This window comes from Glycine max, chromosome 6 (assembly GCF_000004515.6).
Source record: "Glycine max cultivar Williams 82 chromosome 6, Glycine_max_v4.0, whole genome shotgun sequence".
NCBI classification, from domain to species: Eukaryota; Viridiplantae; Streptophyta; class Magnoliopsida; order Fabales; family Fabaceae; genus Glycine; species Glycine max.
Genome location: NC_038242.2, coordinates 14485773 through 14513119, shown reverse-complemented (window position 1 = coordinate 14513119; position 27347 = coordinate 14485773). Strand labels below are relative to the sequence as shown.

The following is a 27347-nucleotide window of genomic DNA, read 5'->3' as shown; positions in this document are numbered from 1 at the left end:
ATTATTAAAAAGGTGTATTTTTGTTTCTCAATTATTTTAAATAAAATAATTCCATTAGATGTATTAATTATGTGAAGAAAAATGATATTTTTTACATTGGTCAATCAACATAACTAATATAAAATATTATATTTTTTAAAGAGTTCAGTTTAGATAAAATTGGAGAAATTTGAGGATGTTCTTTTATATAGACGGTAAAAAAAATGATTAGAAATATTTCAACTGATACATGAAGGATCTATTTTTGTCATAACAGATGTGATGAAAATGGTGTAATTGTTTTGTTTTAAACAATTCAGGGATCAAATTAAACCTTTTTAATAATTAAGAAACTAAATTAAATCTTAAAATATAATTAAGGGACTAATTCTATAATTAAGCCTAAAGTAAAAGCAATTTGATCATTTTCATTTTTTTAGTCTTAAAACTCCTTTAAAGATAAAAGTTGCTAATTTTTTTTAAGGAATTAAATTAAATTAAACTAAAAACCTCATTCAATAGAAGAATATATTGATAAAAAAAAATATAAATTAGCTTTTTGTTACAATTATGTAAAAGTAACTTAATCAACATAAATTTATTTTAATTATAACAAAAAATACATAATAGTATTAAATATATAAATTTTAATTAATAAATGTAAATATTATTTATGAATAAACTTTTAATATATATATATATATATATACATATAATCAATTAAATAAATTTAAGCATTAATTACAAAAGATAAAATATTTTAAATCTTCTTTACTATTGTTGAATAACATTTTTAGAAAATAAAAAATAATTTATTTAAACTGAATTTAGTAATATCATTATATATTAAATAATATTTAATAAATACACTATTTTAATTAAAACTTAAGAAATTAAATAAAAATAAAATTTAATAAAAACTATGAAATCTAAATTAAATTTAAAGAATAAAACTTTAAAATATTTTAAACTATCTCGATTTTATTAATATATAATATTTACTTGTTTTAGTAATGTTATTTTATTTCATTTAATGAATATGTTTAGAATTTTTTATTATAAGAATATAAAAAATATTTGAATGAATTAAAATTAATTTTAAAGATAATTTACAAATATTTTATTATACTCTCAAATTGCTTTTGGCCTTTAAAAAAATAATTATCATGAATAACATTCTATAAAATCATGTATTAAATAAAATTTTAATATACTTGGGAACTAAAATAATCAATTCATATAATTTTAAGTGAAGATTTATTCATAAATATATCTAGTTGAGGCAACATACACGGGAAATGACAAGAGAGTGATATAGAATTCAAGAGGAAAGAGGGGATGGAGGAAAATGCTCTCAAGTTCAAACGGTTATCATGCGTGTTTAGAAGAATGAAGTAATTTAGCAAGACGCATGATGCATGAAAACAAATATGAGAAATGCTGGTCACAAACACTCTCTTCTTAATACTAGCTTTATAGCTCGTTAAAATTTGTTGAAAATTATTAATTTTAAAAATATTTTTTATTTAATAATTTTTCTTCTGATTTGAAAATAGATTCACTAAAATTGATGATATTTAATAAATTTTAATCCATTAAAAAATAAATATTAGAAAGAGAGGGTTAGAAAAAAGTCAGAAAAAGTATCGTTAATATTCATCAATATAATAATCCTCTACTCAAAGTTACATACAATATTAAAAAATACTGGGTATTTTCAGCCTTTAAACCCTTGGTCATTTAAATTGCTTATTTCAATTGGTTCTGGGTTATCTAAAATACTTTTTTCTTCTTTCCCCGGCCATCAATTTCAGTTCACATAATTAAATCATTTTTTTATTGTATAATTTATTAGAAAATATCTAAGTTGGTTGTCTCAATCAATTGATTTTAAGATAAAATTTAACATAACTAAATCAATTTTAGCCACCCAATAATTTTTTTTAGGAGACCTACCCAATGATAATCAATCACAATTAAAAGAACAAATGAAAGAGTTCAAATTCTGTAATTTGGATGAGCAATTAAGTAAAAAACAAAACTCTAAGTAAGTATCTATGGTAAATAAATATTTTTTTTCGTAAATTAAGTTATTCTTATTCATAATTTCATGATCCTAACCACTAGATGACACTTACAAGTTTTAACATCCCACTTTTTTTATTTTCTTAAATTCCATTTCTAATTGATTAAAAGTGGAATTTCCCGTATATTAATATATTTTATTATGATTTTTAATAAATTTCAAACTTTACTAATAATCTTTATTTATTATTAATTCTTTAAATAACCTCTCAAGACACTGATTAATAAGATTTTTTATAGTTTATGTGAAAAAGTTAGGAGTATCCTTCTTTCTCGTTACTTGTGAGATTCCATTTCGGCAAATAAAGCTTCAACTTTTAAGAATGTGTACGCTAATTTTTGCCTTAAATTTTGTTCCAACTTGGGGACTGGCTTCTGGCTACTGCTAATAGAGAGGCAGAACATAGCCACGCGTGCAGCTGATACCAAAATACCCTTTTTGGATTTTTATCTTTGTAAACACAAGGCAGCTTTAATTTTCAAAAGGCATTATATAAAATTATAATCCTAGCATGCGCAAAGAAATTTGTATTTATACTTTGGTTTAAATATTTTTTTCCTTCAATTGATTTTTTTTTCATTTTCATTTGTGTATTTTTTTTCATTTTAACTCTTGCAAAATGTATTTATTTTATTTTTTATTCTTAAAGTACTTTTAAATAACACTTTAAACAGTAAAAGTATACTTTGAGCAGTGAGAAATACAATCTAAAATATTTTAATGATGAAAAAAATAATAAACACATGTTATAAGTATTAAAACAATTTTTTTAAAAATAAAAAAATGCTAAAATACAGGAAACAAATATTTAAACCATATACTTTTACGCATATAGATAGGTTCTTATATGATGTGTCTGGTCTTGACCCTTGGAGAGTGTAGAGACTGCGGTGGGTTCTTCTTTTAAGATACGGTAATCCAAGGAATTTTTTTTTCAAAGAGCTTTTGTTTTTGTCAGTACTTGTGAAAGAATATATGAAATACAGTTATGTAGCAGAAAGCAATGGCCTTGTTAGGCTCTTCTTTTTACGTGATTAGTTTCCTTCCCTCTTCATACTTTATTTATTTTTTGATAAATTCTCTCTTCATGTTGCACATGCTACTATTCACATAAATAAAAGCAGTGGCGAGCTAGGTCGTGAACTTGGCAATGCAGTCTGTTCCAACATTTAGAAATCAGCAACTTTTTTTTAATAAATTTCACCATTTTAAAATATTAAATCATTGATTCCTTTTAAGAAATAATTCTATTCAATTGAGCTATTTTTTTTTCTCGCTTCATGAAGTGAAGTTACTAAAGATAATTAATATTTAATTTTTTTATTATAAAATACTGTAACACTTTATTTTTCCTAAAACAACTAAACTTTGCAATATTTAATATCAATAACTTCGTTTATACTCAACCGTACATTCCCGTCTTCAGCATACATTTTCCGAGCATCGAAAGCATCCAATCAGCATTTTATCATTAGATTAAGTCGGGTTCCATACTAATCATGATTTGATGATAAACACAAAAATGAACAGCAGCTAATACTCTATTTCAATAGAAATATTACATATATTCGAGATAGAGGGAGAACAAATGTAATGTATCACAGATTTAAAAGATCATTAAACAACTACAAAAAAATTTAAATACACTCAGGCACAGATAAATTCGGCGCCATACAAACTCTTTTAACTCTTCTCTTTTCTATTGCACATTCGGGGAGGGAATTCATGTAGTGTAACTGAATTTTGGGTGTGTGCCGGTTACTGATTACATGTAACGCGACCATGCGACACATTATGTGCACAAAATTCTTGGCACAATTTTCGCAGATAATGACATCAAACTAAATCAAAATTGCATGTTACATTCTTGGCGACACCCAAATGTGCGCTAAATAAATTATCAATTTCTAGTTTTTTTCTTTCCTCTTTTCTTTGCACTAGTTTCTGGTGCTTCGGCCTCCTCCGCTTTCTGCTCAGCTTCTAGTAGAGCTAGCTGCAGTGTCCAAAGAAAATAACTCGGAACTTACTTAAAACACCGATGGTGCAAAATTGAAGAAATACTCTACAAATGAGTGTAACAAAATATCACCTCGTCAAGAATAGGCTTTAGCTCCCTGTACCGAGCTTCAGCAAGATCAAAACCATCCTTGCGGAGTTCCTATAACCCAGCAGAATTTTACCAAAGACATGAGGCACTCATTAGTGTGTAACTATATGAACACATGTATTTGTATATATGAAAAAAGAAAGGTGTTGGGGGATGGAACTTTACAAAGGACAGTTCTAGGGTATAACTCATTTACGTTCCGTATCACAAAATTTGGCCTCCCCTAGAGGGGATCAGTTAGATCAACAGGGAAAAAAAATGGAAGGATTCATTTAGAGAATTAGAAAATTCATATTAAAGGGGTATAAGAGTATACTTTACTCGTGTTTTTTACTGTTTTTGTTGTATTCTGGATCCTCACTATAGTTAGTACTAAGTTCTCTTTCTATTGTATGTTAACCAACTCAAGTTTGTTAGAGTCAGTTGACAGTTAGCATAATTGTCTATATAAATTGTCTTGTAACAACTTTTCAGCTGGGTTGAATAATACAAGATTTTTCTATCTCAGTTTTCTCTTCTTTTCTCTCAACTCCATTATGGTATTCAGAGCTTAGGTCGAAACCTAGCCTTCATTCATGGCTTCCGCTTCTTCTCCTCCTCCCTCCCCTCCACCGTCTTCCTCGTCGGCGACTTCTTCGAAGCAGCTTTCGCATTCGATTTCTCAGAAACTACATGCGACAAATTATCTTCTATGGCTTCAACAAGTTGAGCCTGAGATCAAGAGTCATCATCTTTGTCATTTTCTTGTTAATCCATTGATTCCGCAGAAATATGCCTCTGTCGAAGATCGCGATTCTAATACAACTACTGATGCATATCGCGTTTGGGAAGAATAAAACCAATTCCTTCTTGCTTGGCCCCAATCGACCATTTATGCTGATATGGTTACAAGTGTTATTGGTTGCAAATTGTTGTGGCAGCTATGGGACCATCTTCAATCTCTTACTTAGGCTCATGTTCGTCAGCTTCGCAATGAACTCCGATGTCCTCCCTTGGTAATTGCTCCATCACTGATTATCTTCTTTATGTTCAGAATCTGGTTAATGAACTCACTTCGATTGGTGAATCGATGTCTTCATTTGAACATCTGAATATGATTCTTGACGGTCTTCTGGATGAGTATGACTCATCCATCTCAGTGATTAGTACAAGATTTGATCCTCTCTCAATTGATGAAGTTGGAACTATTTTGCTAGAGCATGAGTCGCACATTGAAAGATCTCACAAGCGAACCCTAGGTTCCATTAATCTTATTGAAGGTACCTCTGGCAGTTCGTCTCTAGAGAATTCCTCTACTCCTAATTCTGCCCAAATAGCGAACCCTAATTCTCAGGTACAGGTCAATTTGACTTCTCGGACTTCTTCTGGTGGCAATTCCACCGGAAATCGATTTTTCGATGGTCATGGTGGTTGAAACTTTGGCCATCGTGGCTGTGGTGGTTGCAGTCTAGAACGCAGTGGTGGCGGCAGAGGTCGTTTCTCCGATGTTTAATGCCAAATGTTACAAGACTGGACATGGTGCATCATTCTGTTATCATTGTCTTGATGAGAACTATGTGCCAAGTCTTCCTCCACCCGCGTCCACTGTTCAATGGACTTCTTCTGCTCTTCCCTCACAGCAGATTCAGGATGCACAACCTGTTCAATATGTGGTTCCATCCTCTCAATATCCTAAACCTGTTCAGTATGTTGCTCAACCCCAGTATGCTTACATTCAACCTCCACCACAAGCTATTCAAGCTCCAAAACAACAAACCAACTCTCCTCAGATTTTTCTAACTAGTTCTGTTGTCACACCTTCTTAGAGTTTGTATCCTGATTTTGGTGCTTCTCACCATGTGACCAATATGTCACAGAACATTCAGCAAGTAACACCTTTTGAAGGACCTGATCAAATAACTATTGGAAATGGTCAGGGCCTCAATATCAATTCCTCAGGTCTATCAACCTTTTCCTCTCCTATTAACCCTCAGTTTTCTCTTGTTCTAAGTAATCTTTGGTTTGTTCCCTCCATTACAAAAAATCTCATCAGTGACAGTCAATTTTGTAAAGACAATAATGTTTATTTTGAGTTCCACTCATCTGTCTGTCTTGTTAAATCACATGATACTAAGTTGTTTCTGCTAGAAGGATTTGTGGGAAGTGATGGCCTCTATCAGTTTCCTCAGCCCTTTGCTTCCATGCCTCAGTATAAGTCTTCCTCAAAAAGTTTTCATTCATCCCTTTCAAACCATACTGCTGTAAAAATTTCTGTTGTAAATAAAGCTACTTGTAGTACTGAGTTTCCTGTTGTGTCTTCAAATAGTACTGCTGTTGTTGTTCCTGTTGTTAATACAACATCTTGTAATTCTGTTTCTTTTGCTATTTGACATTCTAGGCTTGGTCAACCTAGTGTTGATGCCATGAAAACTGTGTTTAGACTTTGTAATCTTCCCAATCTTAATAAAAATTCTTCAGATTTTTGTAATAACTGTATTGGGAAGTCTCATAGACTCCCTTCCTCTAGTTCTCTCACAGTCTACGACAAACCTTTTGATCTTATTTTTACTGATCTTTGGGGTCCAGCACCATTTTCATCTCCTTTGGGTTTTAGGTATTATGTTACTTTTGTGAATGCTAACACCAGATTCACTTGGTTTTACTTAAAAATAAATCTGTTAACTTAGAAACTTTTAAACTGTTTAAAACTATGGTTTCAAATCAATTTAATTCTTCTATCAAGGCTGTTCAGTCAAATTGGGGAGGGGAGTTCAGACCCTTTACTAGATTTTTGGAGGAACATCGCATATATAGACTCATCTGTCCCCACACTCATCATCAAAATGGAGTAGTGGAACGCAAACACAGACACATAGTGGAGCTTGGCCTTACTTTGGTGTCTCAAGCTAAGCTGCCTCTTCACTATGCTTTTATTTCCAGTGTCTATCTCATCAACAGATTGCCTTCATCTGCTATTGGTAATGAGGTTCCTTATCAAAAGTTGTTGAACAAACAGCCAGATTACTCCTTTTAAAGGGTATTTAGTTGCTCGTTTCCCTTTCTAAGGCCCTACAACAAGCACAAGCTACAGTTCAGATCTCAAGAATGTGTGTTTTTAGGATATTTTCCTTCACACAAAGGTTACAAATGTCTTGTTGCTGATGGTAGACTCTATATCTCTAAAGATGTAACTTTCAATGAAAACAGTTTTCCTTACTGTAACCTTCTTCCTGAACCTTCTTTAATTACCTTTGAGGTTCCTGACCCTACCTCAATCCTCACTGTTTTGTCTACCACCCAACCTGCATCTGCTACTAATGTCACTAGCCATACTACATCTTCACCATCCACTTCTCCAGATTTGTCCAACCCGCAACCAACCACTTCATCCACTAATCCTGATACTCAGTCCCTCACTACCAATACTGACCAGCTTCAAACTTATAAACTTCCCCCACCTGACACTGTTCATGCCTTAGTCAGACCCACAAATACCTATCCCATGTGCACTTGTGCAAAATCTAGAATTGTCAAACCTAGAATTAACCCTACCTTTCTCCTTGCCCATCTTGAACCTAAGTCCACTAAAGCAGCTTTGAATGATCCCTCCTGGCTCTCAGCCATGCAAACTGAATATGCAGCTTTAATCAAGAATGCCACTTGGTCTCTGGTTGATCTCCCGCCCTCTAGAACTACTATAGGATGTAAGTGGGTGTTTAGAGTGAAGGAGAATCCTGATGGTTCAGTCAACAAGTACAAAGTCAGGCTTGCTGCCAAGGGCTTCCACCAGCAGTTAGGCTTTGATTACAAGGAGACCTTTCCCCCTGTAATAAAGCCAGTAACTGTCAGACTTGTACTCTCTCTTGCCATTTCTAACAACTAGCTCCTTCAGCAGCTTGATGTCAACAATGCCTTCCTCAATGGCATTCTTGAAGAAGAGGTATACATGTCCCAACCCCCAGGATTTGTGCTTCTAACAAGCATCAAGTGTGCAGGTTACACAAAGCTATTTATGGTCTTAAGCACCTAGGGCCTGGTTTGACAAACTTAAAGCTAATCTTCTCAACTTCAATTTTTCTTCCAGCAAGTGTCATCCTTCACTCTTTGTTTTTTCAGAAAATGCTCCTGTTGTCTATATATTAGTCTATGTAGATGACATTATCATCACTGGAAATAATACAAAACTCATTCACTCACTTGTTGCTCAACTCAATTCTGTCTTCTCTCTCAGATCTTGGTGATTTAGATTATTTTTTGGGAATAGAAGTGCAAAGGCAACCAGATTTTTTTTTTACTCAGCAAAAATAATATTGTATTATATCTTAATCAGTACAAGTTGTACTGCTGAAATTACACAATGGGCCAATTTTAGCAGGACTATGGTTCCCTTATACAGAGTATCTAAAGTGAATTAGGAAACCATAATTCTGTCAGTTAACCAAGCTTGTACTGATTAGAGATCTCTTGGCCAAGACTAAAATGGATGAGTCTAATCCCATTTCTTCTCCTTGGGTTGGAGGCTGCAAGTTAACCAAGCTTGGCTCTCCAGATTTCTCTGATCCTACCTTATACAGGTCAATAGTTGGGGCTTAGCAGTATGTTACTATTACAAGACCTGAGATTTGTTTCTCTGTTAACAAGGTCAGCCAGTTCATGTCCAAGCCTTCTGAATAGCACTGGCTGGCTGTTAAGCGTATTCTGAGGAACCTCAAGGGTACTATCTCTTGGGGATTACGTCTTCAGGCAGCTTCTCTCCGTCCCTTTCCTCTTCATGCTTACTGTGACGCTGACTGGGCGTCTGATCCTGATGAAAGGAGGTCCACCTCTGGTGCTGCTATTTTTCTTGGACCCAATCTCATTTCTTGGTGGTACAAGAAACAGTCTGTGGTGGCCAGATCCAGTACTGAGGCAGAATACAGAAGCATGGCTCTTATTGTAGCAGAGGTCACTTGGATTCAGTCCTTGCTGTCTGAACTTCAAGTTGCTCACTCTAAACCTCTCATTCTCTGTGACAACACCAGCACTGTCTCATTAGCTCACAATCCTGTTTTACACTCTAGAACCAAGCATATGGAGCTGGATTTGTTTTTTGTCAGAGAGAAAGTTTTGAACAAGAAGCTAGATGTTGTTCATGTTCCTGCTATGGATCAGATTGCAGATGTTGTGACCAAAGCTTTGTCTCCTTCTTCCTTTATTTCTTTTAGGTCCAAGCTCAAAGTGGTTGAAAGACCTTCTTCCAACCCCTCTTGAGCTTGCAGGGGAGTATAAGAGTATACTTCACTCGTGTTTTTTACTCTTTCTGTTGTATTCTGGATCCTCACTATAGATAGTAGTAAGTTCTCTTTCTATTGTATGTTAACTAGCTCAAGTTTGTTAGAGTTAGTTGACAGTTAGCATAACTGTCTATATAAACTGTCTTGAAACAACTTTTCAGTTGGGTTGAATAATATAAGATTTCTCTATCTCAGTTTTCTCTTGTTTTCTGTCAACTCCATTAAGGGGTAACTTGAAGAAAAAGTCTTTCTCCTCTTCTCATGCGTTCAATAAAATTGTTCATTTTCGCTGCTTGTTTCTATAAATTTTTCAAGTCTCTTTCCTAGGTTCATAAAACAAATCAAATTACCAAAGATAATATGATTTTACATGGGAAGTTATAAGAGAATCATATAACTAGAGAAAGAAAAGAGAAAACCTACTTTTCCAGTGTGTTGAGTATGTTCATGGGCTGCCATTTGCCAATACATATTTGTACGCCTGTAGAAATCCCTCAAGGATTCTCCTGGCTTGGGATGCAACAAGAATCAAATTAAGAAAACAGTGGGATAGAAAAAATACTAATTGAAAGCCCAGAGATGCTTTTAAAGGCACAATGACAACCAGATAAAATCAATCAACAAAGGTACTAGTACAAGAAATCATAAGCTAATTTTTTTTTTAATATATTCACTAGTTGTAATGTTTTATCAACAGTCAAAAATGTTTTTAATAAATATCAATATATTACCAATGGTGTTCTCTGTGAATCTGACAAGCCAAGACTAGCTCTAATCTGCTCTATCCGTGACCTCCTTTCTTTCCTCCGCAGATTCTTTCCCACCCCTTTGATTAAAGCAACGGCATCTACCACCTGAACTGATGCATTCTGAGCCTAGTGACCAAAAGGTAAAGCCAATTTAATAATGTAGGAAACCTTGCTTTGGAGAAAAATAAACTTTCTGGTTATGGAGAGTTGATCACCCATATATGTTTCAACATTATCTGTGTGGAATAGCAATTGCATGTTTAGGAAAAATACCTAAGAAATGCTTAATGTTTATCACGGATTACAACTTTTAGCATGGGCAAAGATCATGTCACAGGTTACTGGTTCAACAAGTTTATTTTTGTCCATCAAAATATTATTTACTGTTAAGGATATAGTAACATGTAGCAAAAAACAAAGTTTCTTAGAGAGAACCCCTTTTGTTCCCATTACACATCTTTTCATGGAAAATAGGTTGACTTTAAAATATCCAAAAAAAATGAGAAAGAAATCAACTACTCACAAGTGAATTGAAATAATGAAAGGAAAAGTAAAGAAGCAGAATTCCAAAAAGATAGTTTATTCTGTTGTTTTCTCCCCGTGTTAGATTTAATAAACTATTTTCCCTTCACATGAATTTTGCATTTACTACACAGATGTCCCCTTTCTTATTAAACCTAAAATCTTCTTATAAAACTAGTTACTACACTACAACTAACTCAATGCTATCACACTTATATAGTCATTAACAAAAGATGTTGGATCATGGATGTTGTGTGGTCAAATGTCAGTTTTACCCTTGTTCAACCTTGTAATATTGAAAAAAGGGGGAGAACACTTCATTTGCAGAAGTTGCACACTTGCACTAAAGATTCAATTTGTTTCCTAGCCATTTGAGCCTTAATTTCAGTATTTCACTACACCAAATAAATGGTTTCCGTCCTTTTCTGTAATCTAAATACGGGAATGACATTTGACCATAACATACACAAGGTAGCAAGGCCTAACACTATTTTGAGGTTGATTGTAGCCAAACTGAGGGTTTTGACTAGGTTCTCAATATGAGACATAACAGTAAAACATAGGAGAGGCGGGAATAATTCATTCATTTTTTTCTTGTTTGAATTACAAAGTTAGAATCTATACCTCTTCCTCCTCCTCTTCCTCATCATCTTCATCCTCATCAGTTGAACCATCATTGTCAGATTCATCTTCATCATCATCATTTTCTTCATCATCATCTGAAGCTTCCACCCATTCAGATTCTGACGCCTGGGTTGAAGAAAAGCTAAATCAGATTGTAGCAAATAAAGTAAAAATGTATTTATAATTAGGAAATTACAATCACAATATATTCTTAGATTAAATAAGCTGAAATTGAATCAACAAAAGCTATATTAACAGCATCAGCGATTCAGCATAGCTCATATTCAGGGACCTAGTCTTTGTACATTCCACATTGTAATCAGAAGATAAGTCACCCAGTTCACATTATGATTTGCAATTAAATCCTGAGATATATTCTCTAATTATTTGAGGGGGACAACCGAAAAAGCATCTCTTCCTTCAGTAGTTATATTGTGAATGAGACAAATTAATTATTTCTTGCTTAACCATTTCTCGTGAGAGAGAGATATACAGAGACACAGCTCCTAAAATAGAACAACAATTTGATATTTAGTCAGAAGATATGAGTATTGTACTCGGTTCAGAGTATGTAAGTTAGTTATCCAGCTGTCCTCGACAGCTGGCACCTAACTAACTAGAAGCTTGCAATGCAAGCCTTAAAATCTTCTTCTACAAGTTTGTGTAGCTTGCTCTGCAAGTCTCACAGTTCTTTATAAACTACAGTGTAACTGAAAACAGTTGGGAATAATAATATCAGAATGCATAAGTCTTACAAATTCTCTCTCTCTTTCTCTTTTCGATATCCCTTTCTAATTTGGTATCCAGAGCCAAAAAGATCCTTCAATGACAGAATCTCCTACTCCTCCTTCCGCTACTCCTTCTTTCTCTTCATCTTCAGCGTTCTCGCACTCGATTTCTGAGAAGCTCACTGATTCAAACTTCTTGCTGTGGAAGCAACAAGTAGAACCAGTGATCAAAGCGCATCAACTACACTATTACTTGGTGTGTCCGAATATTCCTCTTCGATATGCAAATGAAGCCGATCAGAACTCTGGCACTGTGTACACTGTGTGGGAAATACAAGATCAGATGCACCTAACATGGCTACAATCAACTCTCTCCAGCTCGATTCTGTTGCGCGTTCTAGGATCTGTTCACTCCTTTCAACTTTGGGAAAAGATTCATGATCACTTTCAGAAGCTAACTCGAGCAAGAGCTCATCAACTTCGTGCAGAATTGCGGTCCACTACTCTTGATAGCAAAACTGTTTCAGAATTTCTCTTGCGCATCAAAGCCCTAGCAGATACGCTAGCTTCTGCCGAAGATCCAATTACACCAGAGCAACATGTTGATATCATCCTTGAAGGTTTGCCTTCTGGCAACAATTCTGTGATTTCCATTATCGAGAGCAAATTTCAACCGATGCAAATTGAGGAAGTGGAAGCTCTTCTTGCGCATGAGATGCAATTGGAAAAATCGCAAAAGAAGCTTGCCTCAGAAACCGCTTCACTCAATCTAACAGAAATTCCCTTCACTGCAACAGTCGTCTTCTGCTCAAGCAAATGTTGCATCTAAAAATGCAAATTCGAACTACAACTCATATTCTGGGTATCGCGGCTCTGGATGTGGTCTTGACGGTCGGAATGGTCGTGGCCATGGTCATGGTGGTTAGGCATGAAAATGAAACCCATACCCGTGGATATCCGCTCAAACCCGTCCCGACTTTGACGAGGAATACCCAAGTTAACCGAGTACGGGTTCGGGTTCAGGAACTACCGCAAAAGAAGCTTGCCTCAAAAACCGTTTCACTCAATCTAATAGAAATTCCCTTCACAGCAACAGTCGTCTTCTGTTCAAGCGAATTTTGCATCTAAAAATGCGAATTCGAACTACAACTCATATTCTGGGTATCGCGGCTTTGGACATGGTCTCGGCGGTCGAAATGGTTGTAGCCACGGTCATGGTGGTTAGGCATGACAATGAAACCCGTACACGTGGATACCCGCTCGAACCCATCCCGACTTTGACAAAGAATACCCAAGTTGACCGGGTACGGTTACGGGTTCGGGTTCAGGGACTACCCGACTTTTTTAATCAGGATCGAGGATGGGAATGCCACTACTTGTCTCATACCCGTACCCGTCTCGATGATGAAATTATTAAAATGCCCTTTTGTTACATAAAAATACCTGGTTGAGGAAGCAATGTTGATGACATCTTTGGTGAAGTTGGTGGTTATTTTGATGATGAACATTGTTTTCATTTTTTAGTTATTTCTAATTTGGTGTAATTTGAAATGATGAACATTGGGCACTATGACTTTGAGTTATGTTATTTAATATTTGGTGTATTTTGTTTACCTTAAAAAACAATGGAATCACGGAAGACAAATGAGTTAGTCTTAATTTTATTTATTACTTTTTAATTTTATTTTATAATTTTTACATAATTTAAGATTCCTTTCTTGATAATTTTTGTAGACAAATGTGCTGCAATGAATTTATTGATATATAAGTAGTTAAAAATAAATGCGTAACAATCAATTTATTTTTTCTAAAATCGGATTTTTAATATAATTTTTTGACGAAAAAAAAACTTATTTTACAAATTTGAACTGGGGACAAGGCAGGGACAGGAATATCCAATACCCAGCTGGTATGGGGAAGGGATAACAAATTTCAACCTGTCAGGTATCTGGGACGGGTATGAAGATATGTTGGGGAGTCGAGGTCGAGGACTGAGGAGGCAATACCTATCCCTGCCTCGCTCCGTTGCCATGTCTAATGGTGGTCGTTATCCCAATGTGCAATGTCAAGTTTGTTACAAACTTGGACATCCTGCTTCCGACTCAAGTGCCTCCCAACTTTCAAGGGTTTCAGCCTTCTTCAAACCCCGGCAATTGGAATTCAGTACCACAAAATTATGGAGCTTATCAGCCTAACAATTTCTCCTCTGTCAACTCATGGGGAATGGATTCAAAGCAAGGGCAATTTCCTCAGCAGTTTCAGCAATATCAGTCTCAACAACAAGCACAAAATCTGCCCAATGCTACGATTACCAACTCAAGGAATACTAGGTCCATGTCCTACAACTAACAGCACTTTTAGAGAGTGTTAATATTGGGGTACATCTGATTTCCTAGATGTATAATATTATTACTTTGAATCTATAGTATAGAGCAGGTTGTCAAAAGCGCTGCTTTATAGCACGCTATAGCGGCCCCTGACCACTATATGCACTGCCATAGCATCACACTTCACTGTAGCGGGTCGTAGTGGTAGTAATAGCATAGCAGCATTCATGGTGCTATAGCACCACTATGCTGGTGGTGTCCAAAATCCTGAGAATAGCCTCCCAAAATCCTTAGTTAATTTTATGGAGGTAATTTTGGGTAAAAAGGGTTTCAGCTTGTAGAAAACCGTTTCAAAGTTCATAACTATCATGGCTCACTTGTCTCCTCTCCTACCTTGCGATTACTACACAACCCTTGTGGGACTCTCTAGCAACCATTTTGTGACCCTCCGGAGACTCTCCGACAACCTATCTAGCAGCCTTTTTACTTCTCCCGTTCTCATTCTCAGTTTTTTTTCTTGTTATCAGTGTTCTCTTATGCTCTCTGTTTTCTATTAACCTGAGTTCTGTGTTATTGTCTCTCTAATGTGATTTTTTTCCTTTCTATTTTTTTTTGTTCTCTCTGCTCCATCAGTCTATGTTATCTGTTTATTGTCTCTCTAGTCCAAGTCTCTGATGTCTTTTCTTGGTTATCTATCTCCCAAAGACCCAAACTCATTCACTAATTTTGTTTCTGTCCCTTTAGTTACTTTGTTACTATTTACTTGTATGTTTGCTTAAGAGCTAAGATCTATAACCTTTTTTTGTTAATTATAAACATGTCAATATTTTTTAGTATTGATTTTTTTTTAATTTTTGAGCATTTATATGTATTTAGTATAAATTATATAAACTGTATAAAATGTATGAAAATAGCGGTCATCCCACTATGGGCTATACCGCTATAGCATTTTTGGAGTTAGCTGCTACACACAGCTATCTATGATTGATAACTATGGTATAGAACATATGCATGTATTGGTAAAAAGCTAGTTAACTAGAGAAAAAATAACAAACCGGTATAATGCACTTCCATTCATCAAGTTTGCTAAGGTTCAAAGAATACAAATCATCAAGAGTGATTTCTTGATCTTTAATCTCCATCATGCCACCATATATATATAATGTATCTCTTCCAACGGCCATGCAGGCATTAATACGTCCACAGGGCTTCACTACCTAAAAATTTGGAGAGAAAAAAAACTAATTAATCAATATCTGGGTAAAAATAGGAGTAGTATCATAAGATGGTCTAAAAAGACAACCTCAGGCAAAGAACTTTGAAGGTCCAATTTAGCACTGGATTCCTTAGGCTTTCCTTCGGATTTGGTAAGTGTTTCACCATCATCAATAGACATGTTTGACGCTATATTCTTGGATATATAATCAATGCTGTTTTCTTCATCATCTGACTCCTCAGTTTCTTCTCTTGTTGCACATGCTGGATTTATCTTCTTGTCAACATCATCAGGACAATTTTGTTCTATTTTTTTTAACTACAAAAGCCATTTAATTAAGAAGAAATATAACATGCAGAATAGTCCATAGGATGTGTTTTAAAATGGGGAAAATTTTCATGAGATCCAAAGTATGTTTGCATGACATCCAATCTACCTTATCTTTAGTCGACTTCTCCTTTCTTAACTCCAGAGGATACCTATTACCAAAACAAGATTAAATAAGTAAATCAAGATCAAAGGTGTTTTCCCTTTCAGCCTGAAACAGCACTTCATCCAGCACATTTCTATCCAGATCGAAGGAATAAGGGCTAAGCGATGGAGGTACTGGTGGTTGGCGGTAACATGGTCTATTTGGAAGCTCAGAAACAGAATTTTGTTTGCAAATGCAAAATTTGATGCTAATCGGCTTTTTGAAGATGCTATTTTTATAGTCTGGACTTGGCTTAGACAATTTGAGAAGGATTTCACAATCCACTTTAATCAGTGGTCAAGCAATATTAGACAAGGTTTTTTGTTTATGTAGAGGGTAGTACACACAAAACAGCAATAGATGTACACCACACAAGTAGATCTATTTGACTACTTCTGCACTACATGTAATATTCCATACTCTCTGTAATTAGTACCTCTGGTACTTTATTTCATATTAATTTAATTATCTTTGCTGATAAAAAAAAAAAAAAAAAAAGCATTAAATATGATAGCACACCTATGCTCTAACCAGTATACGCAGAAAACAATCAATTACAGAGCAAAATGCAAAATTACAATGACTTAGAATCAAAAGTCAATGGAAGAATTCAGTTCATAAATGGCAACTTTAGAATATGACATAAAAGCACCAATGGAATGTGGGACTCACCAGCGATTGGTGTCTAACTGAAAGCCATAAAGCTCATTCAAAAACAAGCTCATCATTACATCAACTGCACAGTGTTGCTGCAATTAGGATACTAACCTCACAACAAGCATAAACAATGAAATACACCCCTTCAAAAGAGAATTTGAGCTGACTGTCTCATCTTATTAATTGTTTACAAGCATTAGGTCATAGAGATGACTTCCCAATCACTTGCTTTAAAAATATAAGCTGTTTCACAAATAGCAAAAATAATAATCATGTAAAACAAAAGCTAACCTTCAACTTCTATATCCACAACGCCACCAAATAGCAGAGCCCTCCTCTTATGAACACACATGGAAAACCCAGCACGAGGACCAGGAGGCATTCCACTTTTCTTAACCTGTCATGAAGGGGGAAAAGATGATGAAAAAAAAATCAGTTGTACAAAAAGATAACAAAATGCACTGTTTTCAGTGAGTCATCGGGTGTGTATGAGCCTAATGAGGGGAAGGGACAGAGAAGCAAATATAAGAGAAAAATATTTCATAATCAAATTGAAGCATAAACAAAGAAGTTTGTACAGCTATTGAACACTGACTAGAATCATTTTATTTAGTGGGCAAGGCAAAACTATAATATATAACAAAGCTCAAACTTGCCTAAGAAGAGAAATATACAAATTCACTCAATATTAAACTTAACTCCAAAGTACCTTGTTCCATTCCCAAGACTTAGGATCAAGGGACCACATATCTGAATGAACAATTCCTTTCTCAGAGTTGCTCTTATCAGATGAAACTTCTTTCGAATAGCCACCATACAAAAAAATCTGCAAGGTGAAAGGAACTTCAAAACTACTTTGTAGAGCCACACAAATTAATCATACAGTACATAGGGGAAAACTTTACTATAGTAATAAACATAATGAAAGATACCCATTAGTTAGTTACATTAGATAGTTAGGATAGTCGGTCAATGAAATAAGGCATATTGCCTATAAATAAGAGGGGAGGTGGAAAGAGAGATCTCGTGTCAAAATTTGAGAGAATTGGAGCCTTTGGGCATTGGGAGGTGCAGACCCTCGAAGTTCAGCAATTTAGGGACTTTTGGTGAATGTAGAGTTGCATAAAGTGGATATAGACTTTTCTAGGGAAATTTTCCCTATTTTTCAGTCAATAAAATTCAATCTTTCTTGCTGTTTTTGATACCAGTTCTAACACATAAATACAAGTAATTTAAAACAAAAACTAGCATCATGTAAAGGGGATCAGTATTTTACTCACGTCATCTTGGTAAACAAATAATTGAAAACCACTACGTGCAGTTGGCCACATTGCTGCGGGCTTAGGCTTTATTTCTTGCCACTATAACACAAAATCACATTGGCATTAATCAAAATTAATGAACACAAAATCAACATTATTACATTAAATCAAACAGCCTGATGTTTTGGTGCTGAACTTAAATAGTAAATAGCATATTAACATAATAACCCAGCTATTTAGATATATTTACCTTAAATTGATCAAGGTCAAATACAAATAGATCATTGTAGTACCTGCATAATCAATTAAAAGGTCTTAACCTGGCAAAGAAATGATATTAAGTGAATCAATACCAATGACTGGTCTCTCTAGGTAAATAATCTAAAGAACTTCGTTTATGTTTATACACAAAAAACATCAAATGCAAAATTTAAAATTTATAGGGTCAATAACATTCAATATTTACACAACTATGATACCATAAGTTTCTGAATAACTGATTCATCCTCTATGTCATGATTAAAACACAAAACGTCAATTTAATTTTCTCAAAATTCCATAAAATCAACTAATGTGGATAAATTTCAGAAGGCTTAATACATGTGATTTCACAAAACAACTTCATGCGACTATTCAATGATACTGTGTATGGTGTAACTCTTCATTACATTACTCACAGGCCACCGAAAAGGCAAAAAATAGTTTAAATATTTGAAAATTACCACATTAGTATATTAATATTAAAGTGTTCAAGACAAAACTTTGAAGTTATATCAAGCAAAGAAAGTAACCTGATAAGAATCAGTAAACAGAACTAAAGAAATGAATAAAAATGGTAATAAAACAGAGCATCTGGTTGGGTATAATCCGTCTTGCTATCTCCAGAACAGTGATTAAGGATTTTCTTGGAATAGAAATGAAATTTATGAGGAAAAAAAAAGACTAAACCAGAGATTGAGCCCCCAGCCTGAGAGACCTACCCCACTCATAACCAACTATTCTCCATTTCTGCCACTCTTCCCTCCTTTACACTGCTTTTAAATATTTCCTCTACCAGAAATGATACCTTACACCTTCCTCATTTCTACTTGTTTCACGGGCAAGGGGGTTACAAGTGGAATTACCATCTTGACCCTTTTCACAAAGAAATTGATGTTGACATGCAATATAGTATATACTAATAATGCATTTACAAGCAGAGAAAAAATCCAAAGAAATCCTGTAACTTGAGTTTATTAGAAGCTCAAATTCTGCTTCTCCCTGAATTCAATTGCCGGTAGACTTAATTAGATTTATGTTGAATCATGGATATTATATACTAGAACTCATTTTTCAAAACCAGAACATTTTAATTTAACTATTAGCTACGGAAAGCTCATCTGCTGCAGAGTTTTTTATTTTTTTAATATGGGAAAGAAAATCACATACATATAATTAACACAATTATGGACAATAAAAAATTATCAACAAAAAAAAGTAAGCAGCATTAACAACCTCACTTCTCTAAGAGTGTCATAGAAGCCACCAAAAAGAATAATCTTGTGCTTGTACAATACCTGTTAATTAACCAAAATAAAGCATTAGAACAAACAACTATATGATGAAGACAAAAAAAAACTGGATTAATATGCCATATGATATTGGGGGGGGCACACAGTGATTAACTACTAAAATAAAGATTCGTAACTATGATATCACAAACAGGTTCCTAAACATACCAACAAGAACAAAATTTCAGATAATCACAAACAAGTTGGAGTGGACATGCCATGGATTTCTCTGTAAAAAAACTAAGAGATTTAAATGAAAAAAAGAGGAAGGGAGAATATTGCAAGGTTTCAGGATTTTAGCAATTAGAATGAGCAAAGCAACCATCCTTAAAGTATGCAAAATAAGATGCATGAAATAGGCTCTTAGCTACTGCAGTCAGACACAGAAAGAACAGATATTCTATATGTCAGGAGCATGCAATCTAGTAACAAGTGCAAACAATATGATGATTGATGATTCAAAAAAGTCAATTAATTAATGTGTTCTGTCATCCAAGAATTGAGATATGCAAGTAATCCAACCTTGCAGCTGTTTAAGACCAAACAGCACAAAAGATTTGTATTCCCAATAGCAGTATCTTGCCAAATTTATTAGGTAATTGTTACTTCAACAACAAGAATATTAGTAATTAAATCAGCTTCAGCAACAAGATAATAAATTGTTCTTGTTATTTAATTTCTGACATGACTGTACTGCACTCTCAAAATGGGAATATTACAATGAAATGAACCAAATCAAGCTGTGATGTGGATCATCTAAGGTTGATGTTCTAACAGAATTGTAAACATGCTATGTTATAAGTAGTGATTCTATTTTCACATTTGCAATGCAATCCAGACAATAGCATGCATTTTCAGAAACAAACATACCAAAAACCTGTTTGATAAAAGATTCAATAATCTGACACCCTTACTAGTAAATGAATGAGTGTATCACTTCTCATGAACCTGAATATACCATTCGATGTCCTGAACGTGGACTGGGGCACCCTTTCAAATTAAGCTGCTCCCACTGATTTGTTTTCAGGTCCAACATCCAAAAATCCTAAACAAATCAAAATCCAAAAAATAACATAACCAAATAGTCAAAATCCAATACACCAAACCACATTCTTGTAATCTCGTCGCATATCAAAAGCAAGGCAATGTGAGCTTAACCTTGTAGTGATGAAACCGCTCTTGGTTTGGAGATGTAAACTCACCACCTAAAGCCCAAACAAAAGTAAAATAGCAATCACCACACAAATTTTTCAACTGTGGGCAGCAAGCAAAAGCTAGTAAACTCAGCTATCAACAACGAAAAAAACAAGGTGTGTGTTTGTTTTTATGTTTTGGCACGTTCCAAGGCCCCCGAACATGACTGAACAAAAAGATTGAATTGGCATTCAACGATGTTTTGAACGGAAATTCAAACATACCTAAAGCCCTTATCCCGCTAATTGAGATTGGTTACATGGTTCACACATCGCCATTCGTCTCAGCTAAACTTGAACACCAAAGTAAAGTGAATTACCAAAAATATAAACATAATTCTTCCATGCAACGGCTTGATGAGCACTGCGAGGAGGAGGACTGTTAGGACTGGAAACCAATTTCCATTCCAGCTTCTCCACATCATACCGGAAGAGATCGCCATACACGAATGTCTGCACAAATTCACATTGCGGCAACAACAATTCATTCACATCACGGCACTCAATCAACAAATAAACGCAATCGCGTTTGAGTTGAAAGTTCAAACTTGTAACCTTGTTTCCGTTGTAGAATTCGCCGCCGTAGAGAATCAACTCGGTCTCCTTCAATGGATTGACAGTGAGCTGCAAAACGATGCGTCAAGAAACGGAAAACGCAATACTAACAACTAACATTTGCCGATAAAAGAAAAAACGGAAAACGGAAAACGCAACGCAACGGTGAGATGTGAGTGAATAAGTGAGTGAGTGAAGTTAACGGCGTTAGTTACCGAGCAGTTGGAGCGAGGAGAAGGCGCGGGAACGTTGTCGTCGACTTGGACATCCTTCTTCTTAGCTTCCTCTTTTTGAATGCTCAACTGTGTCAAATACAAGTTTCATTGTTTTGTTTTTAGGTTTTTGCTTACTTATTACTTCGTGAAAGTGAAATGGAAATGTGATCGAAGATAAACTAGAGAATAGCAAAAGCATACCAAAATGGCGTCGATGTCGTCTTCGGGAGAGAGCTTCTTGGTTTCCCTGCGAGCTTTCTTCTCTTCGGCTCTCGCGGTTTTTCTCTCGGTTTTCTCTTTGCCTTTGCCGGGTTTCTTCGTCTTCTTCCCCATCTTCTCTTCTCTCCTCTCAGAATGCACACTCAAGTCTAAACCCCGCGCCGCATCAAATTGCTTAGACCCTGCGTCGCAAATACTACTCACATCATATATGGATTAATTAATTTTTCTTTTTTGGGGTTCAAATTCTTATTTGAGTTACTCATTTTGGTTTAGTTTAGCATTGTTCAACACTATTAATAATTTATGGTTTAATTACCCATTTCATTCATGCACGAGCTTAACATTTTAAAAGGATTTTAAAAAACTTTTTATGATTAAAAAGTTTTGTGTATTCAATTAAGACAATAAAGATTTTTTTTTTCAGGGCAACAAAATCTGTTGGTATTCAATTGAGATTTATTAACACTTTTAAAATGTCTTTTGGTATTCAAATGTAAATAGATTTTGATGGATTCTTTTGTGGAATGGATTTTGAGAGACTTTTTAGTTAGAAATACAAATAAAATACTCCTCCAACAATCTCACCCAAACCCTTGAGACTTTTCATAATCTTCCAAAGACTTTTTCTTCTCCTGCCCAACAAGACACAAACCACTACCAGGTTCATTCTCTTACAACTTTTCAATCAATTTTACCTATTTTTTTAATGGCAATCGATAGTCAATATTGTTCATACTATATGTATATTACGCAAAGGGTGCTGTATATGCTTCACGATTTCGTATTCATATTGTTTTCAACGTCCAGGCAATGAATATGCATCAATGGCAATTGATATGCATCAAGATTTCATATTGCTTTTTTTTAGTACTGTATATGCAAATCAAAATAAAAAACTCTTTTTTTTTCTGTTTCTTCAACTTGTTTTTTTACAACGTCCATTATTATTATTATTATTTTCTTGTGTTATTATTAAAATGTTAATTATTAATGTGTTATTATTATTTTTTTGACAGCGTGTTATTATTATTATTATTGTGTTAATAATATAGGCGGAGAAATGCTAATATATGGAGGACTAATATAGGTTCAGATATGTGGAGAAATGCTAATAATTAGGCGAACATGAAGTGAGAATCACTTTCTTATTATTTTTTTAGGCAATAATGACTTTGTTATTAAAAGGTTTAAAATTTCTATCGTTTTTATTTTCTTTATTCAAACATTATAATTTATTTATCATCTTTTTCATTCACTTTTGTAACTTCCGTTATTTTTTTGTTTAAAATGTATTAATCTTTCAAAATCTTAAAAATCCATAAAGTACTTTGAAATCTTAAAAATCTGTGTTAGAAATCCATTAAAATCTTGGGTTAAGAATCCTGATAGTAAAAAGTCTTTTAAAAAAAATCTTTCCTTTTGGTTAGAATATATTTTTGGTTTAAGTAAGTTAGTGCTTTTTTACTTTTAGGTCTGGTAAGTTTATTTTCTAATTATATTATTTTAAATTTTAATCCATATAAAATATTTTACTTATAAGTTTGTGCTTTTTTAATATATAAATAAAAAATATAATTTTAAAGGAACTAAAATTGGAAAAAGTCAACTTACAAAGATTAAAAATAAAAAAATAAACTTACACGACAAAAAAAATACTAACTTACAAAAACAAAAAAAAATATATTTAAGTCTTAATTTTAAATTTTTTTTGTTACATTTTAGTTTTTAAATTTAAAAACTATTTGTTTTAGTTTTTATACATATGTACTTTTTAATTCGTTTTGGAGACTTTATTCCAAAATTATAAAAATTAAAATGGATTAAAAAGTGTACGTGTAATAATTGAAACAAATAAAAAAAATATGTGTAGATATTAAAATGAATAATTGCTAAGTGTAGAAACTATAACTTAAAGTTTGTATAGATATAAAGTTCAAATGAGAAATTAAATCATAATTTAGTCTAAATATGTATTTTTCTATTTTTCTCACAATAAAATAAAGAGAATGATTTTTTGCACTCTACTTTTTTAAACACCTCACTTGTGTACTCTTCACTCTTTTTCTTCCTATTTCCTGTTTTCTCTTTTATCTCTTTTTTCAGGTTTTAAATAAGCTTATAGGCATCCAAAAATCATGTAAGATTGTTTCCTCGTAGTATGGTTTCTTGTAAAAAGTCTTAATATGTGATTGTTAGTGCTTTTTTTTCCTTCCTTGACACAAGTCTATGCCCTTCACAAAGTGTTGCCCAAATAGCTCTTTAGTTTTAAAATAAAAGAATAACACTTATAAGATCATTGTAGAAAAAACACTTAAAAGATTTTTGTTTTCACATTCAAATGAAACATGTCCACAATCAATAGATGTTATATGGGGATAAAGAGAGTATTTGAATATAATCCACATCACTAAGTCGATTTCATGCACACTTATAAAAGGGTCTATCAGTGTGCAACAAGGTGAGATCACCAAACGCCTTTTGTTTGGCGTGCAACGTTTTTCCTTGTGTGAGCAATGGTATTGCAATTGTATATTTGGTAGGAGAAACTTTACTAGATGTGAGATATATCTTTTTGGTGTTCATTTGTGCTCCATTTAAAAAAAAAAAACTTCAGAGCTTTTAATCTCAAGATTGTGGGTTTTCTACCTGAACATTCAGATTTTTGGGGTATTTTTACCTATAATCTTCTTATTTTTGGAGTAAAATTTACCAGAAAATAAAAAAATGACGGTAAAATTTGTCAAAAAATAAAAAATTAGATGTAAAAAGTATAATTATTTTAAAATATCACGTTACCTCAATGACGAAAAATAAAATATGTAAGCTCTTAAAAAAGTTAGAAATAAAATTCAACAAATTAATTTGTTGGAAGTCAAATTTGTCAAAAAAAAGTTAAAAATAAAAAGTGCAATTAAGCCTAATCCTGATTTATCTCATTTCATGAACTATTAATTTGTTATGAAGATCATGTGACCTGTGTCAATAGAATGTAAAGATGACCATCATTAGTGTTTGAAAATGCATCCCCTCCTTTCAACAAATATTTGCTCTATATAAATAAACATAAAATAATTGTTAGATAATATCATCTATAACTTATGTGTTGCTTTAACAGATTCATTCATGCTTTCAAGTAGCTTCTGCTTCTTGGTATGGAGGCATATCCTTCCAAGAGTCGATAACCCCAAAAGCTATGGCTATCAACTCATTTGATAAGAGGAAACCTTCTGGATCACTTAGCCTTATATAAGCCACCCTTCCTTCTGCATTAGTGTTGTTCAAAAAAGAATTAAGGTCATCTATTCTAACGGTTCTCCTATACTCGTCCAAGCAAACCACATGTCCACTCTCAAAATAAGTTTTATAAGCCTCAAGCAAAGACAAAACAATAGAGCTGCCAAACGATTCTTGGAGACTCATTAGGTCTATGCCTTGTGCAGTTCTTAGGGACAGCATCACCACATCCATGACTGTGTCCTTGCCATGAATGTGGCCTTCAACAGAGCTATTTACGAATCCATTTTCCAGATTCTGCACAAAATTAATATAATCGTTCACTTTCCTTGGTCTTGAAAACCTCAACCCACCAACAAAGCTAGCAGAGCAAAGGCCAAAGCCATAGAAAGGCTTGTTCTTCCAATAGATAAAGTTGTGTTTGCACTCATATCCACTCTTGCAGTAGCTGCTGATTTCGTAATGATTGTAATTCGCATCAGAAAGCATTCTTGAAGCCATCTTATAGAACTCAGCTGATTGTGTTTCAGAAGGCATTGGGAATTCCCCTAGTGAGTACCTGTAAACATTTTCACCTTCAGGTTCCAAATCATTTTAATGCTTTAAAAGAAAAAAAAAGAAAAAGCCATCAATGCTAGTCAAGGTTTTAAAAAATGTTTAGTGACGGCAACATCAAGGTCTTTAGGGTCATAAAGACCACAATTGTGACTGCAACTTCAAGATTTTTAGGGTCTCAGCGACGGAGATTGCTGCTGCAATGTCAAGGTTTTTGGGATCTCTCTACAACCATAGTTGCAGCTGCATCTGATGTCAAGGTTTTAAATTGCAGTTGTATCGCAATTCTTGACATTGCGGAAAAGAGAAGAGGAATGCTAATGACATTCTCTCTGACACTCTTCCTCAAAGACTCTCTCTATGATACGAAGAGCCCAAAAACCTTGACATTGAAGCTGAAATTGCGGTGGCAGACTGTGATTTTGCAATTTCCACTATATCAAAGATCACAATGAAACTGCAACCACAACCGCAATTTAAAACTTGGCTTCTGCTAGTCATAACTGGCACTTACAATCGTCCAAATTTCGTGCCTTGCTCAATTTGCAAGTCATAAACCGAAACATGGGTTGGTTGTGCTTCAATGGCAAGCCTTAGACTTTCCTCCCACATGTCACTAGTCTGATGAGGCAATGAAGCTATAAGATCAATACTCCAATTCTCAACTTCACATAACTTGACAACATCAATAGCCTCATGAACCTCTTTCAGCCCATGTGCCCTCCCACAAGCTCTCAACAGCTCCTCCCGAAACGCCTAAACTCCCAAGGACACTCTATTCACTCCCAGCACCACCATCCCTCGCATCTTCTCAGCATCAAACGTGCCCGGGTCCATCTCCATTGATATTTCCACGTCCTCGCGCAGCCCAAACTTCGTCCTCAGTGTGTCCAACACTGAGGAAACCATCCTAGGAGGCACCAGCGAGGGCGTCCCACCTCCAAAGTAGACAGTTTGAAGGGGTGTGATGGTGTTGGCATCATCAGGTTGGTCCACATTGGTGGCATTGATTTCTCTGCAGAGCCAGTGGATGTAGTTTGAGACTCGTGGGTCGTCGTCGATTAGGGCGGAGGTGGAGCCGAGGGCGACGATGGGGAAGTCGCAGTAGTGGCAGCGTTTGCGGCAGAATGGGAGGTGGATGTAGGCTGAAGATGCGGGTGGTGGGGTGATGGGGTTGACAGGGGCATTATGTCGAACATGTGGCATGCTGCTTGTGAAGAAGGTGTTTGTGATTGCATGGGAAGGGAGTTTTGGAGGTTTGGGTTTGGGTGTGAGTACCCAGAAAATTGGAGTGAAGGTTGATTTCAGCATGGCGGGACGGGGAGCACGTAAATGTTGATAAAGGAAAGGAATAGGAGAGACAAGGTACGTTGTGAGTTGTAACTAGTTACGCACGACAACACCAAGTGCTGGGCTCCAAAAATGACGAGGATGTTGTTTTATCTTTCTATTTTCACAATTTTTTTTTTCCTGGCTCACTTTATCTATTGTCTAATTATTTGACAAGATATTTTTTCTAACTGATATCTCTTGAGATTTCGTTAAATTACACAAAATACTTCTCTCTCTTATTTTTTTTCACGCTTTCACAAACCTCATCTAATTATCAGTATATTTTGCTCTTTTTCTTATTTTTCATAAACTATAAGTAATATTGTAAAAAAAATAATTTAATGCTCGTAACCAATTTCTCTCTTAAATCCCAATGTATAAAATATTTTTTTTAAAATTAATTTTATCCTAAATACTATGTGCTTGATAAGCAACATGAGTCCTAGTTATATTTTGTAACAATTAACCCATATAATTATTAATGTCTGAATGGCACGTGTTAACCTTTTC

The 27347-nt window shown here is 34.5% G+C and overlaps 1 protein-coding gene and 1 long non-coding RNA gene across 3 annotated transcripts; both read right to left on the bottom strand.

The window, feature by feature from the left end:
- Positions 1–3609: 3609 nt before the first annotated feature.
- LOC100807766 (kelch domain-containing protein 4) lies at positions 3610–21928 on the bottom strand. Of its 2 annotated transcripts, XM_003528072.5 has the most exons (20): positions 21696–21928; positions 21495–21581; positions 21280–21348; positions 21045–21177; positions 20690–20736; positions 20490–20576; positions 19476–19537; positions 18232–18274; positions 18000–18080; positions 17429–17545; positions 17011–17116; positions 16735–16798; positions 16027–16069; positions 15678–15908; positions 15430–15591; positions 11320–11445; positions 10156–10299; positions 9848–9934; positions 4155–4223; positions 3610–4058 (listed from the first exon to the last, which is right to left on the bottom strand). In XM_003528072.5, the coding sequence occupies exons 1-20, from the start codon at positions 21825–21827 to the stop codon at positions 3966–3968; spliced, it is 1983 nt and encodes a 660-aa protein (XP_003528120.1). In that variant the 5' UTR covers positions 21828–21928; the 3' UTR covers positions 3610–3965. The 2 variants fall into 2 exon arrangements, with proteins under 2 accessions (XP_003528120.1, XP_040872497.1); XM_041016563.1 differs by lacking the exons at positions 3610–4058; positions 4155–4223 and having other exon boundaries at positions 9853–9930; positions 21696–21925.
- Positions 21929–24668: 2740 nt separating this feature from the next.
- Positions 24669–27065, bottom strand: LOC100807236 (coproporphyrinogen-III oxidase-like). Its single transcript, NR_163598.1, has 2 exons — positions 26020–27065; positions 24669–25509 (listed from the first exon to the last, which is right to left on the bottom strand). It is a non-coding gene; the product is annotated as a coproporphyrinogen-III oxidase-like (long non-coding RNA).
- Between the last annotated feature and the right edge of the window lie 282 nt (positions 27066–27347).

What these genes read in the sequence shown, in the direction of transcription:
- LOC100807766 (XM_003528072.5), bottom strand. Translation starts at nt 21,827, where the DNA reads ATGGGGAAGAAGACGAAGAAACCCGGCAAAGGCAAAGAGAAAACCGAG. An exon ending in AGAAGTCGACTAAAGATAAG is followed by an intron (nt 15,909 to 16,026) that starts GTAGATTGGATG and finishes TGGCTTTTGTAG; the next exon opens with TTAAAAAAAATAGAACAAAA. An exon ending in TAAAGCCTATTCTTGACGAG is followed by an intron (nt 4,059 to 4,154) that starts GTGATATTTTGT and finishes TGGACACTGCAG; the next exon opens with CTAGCTCTACTAGAAGCTGA.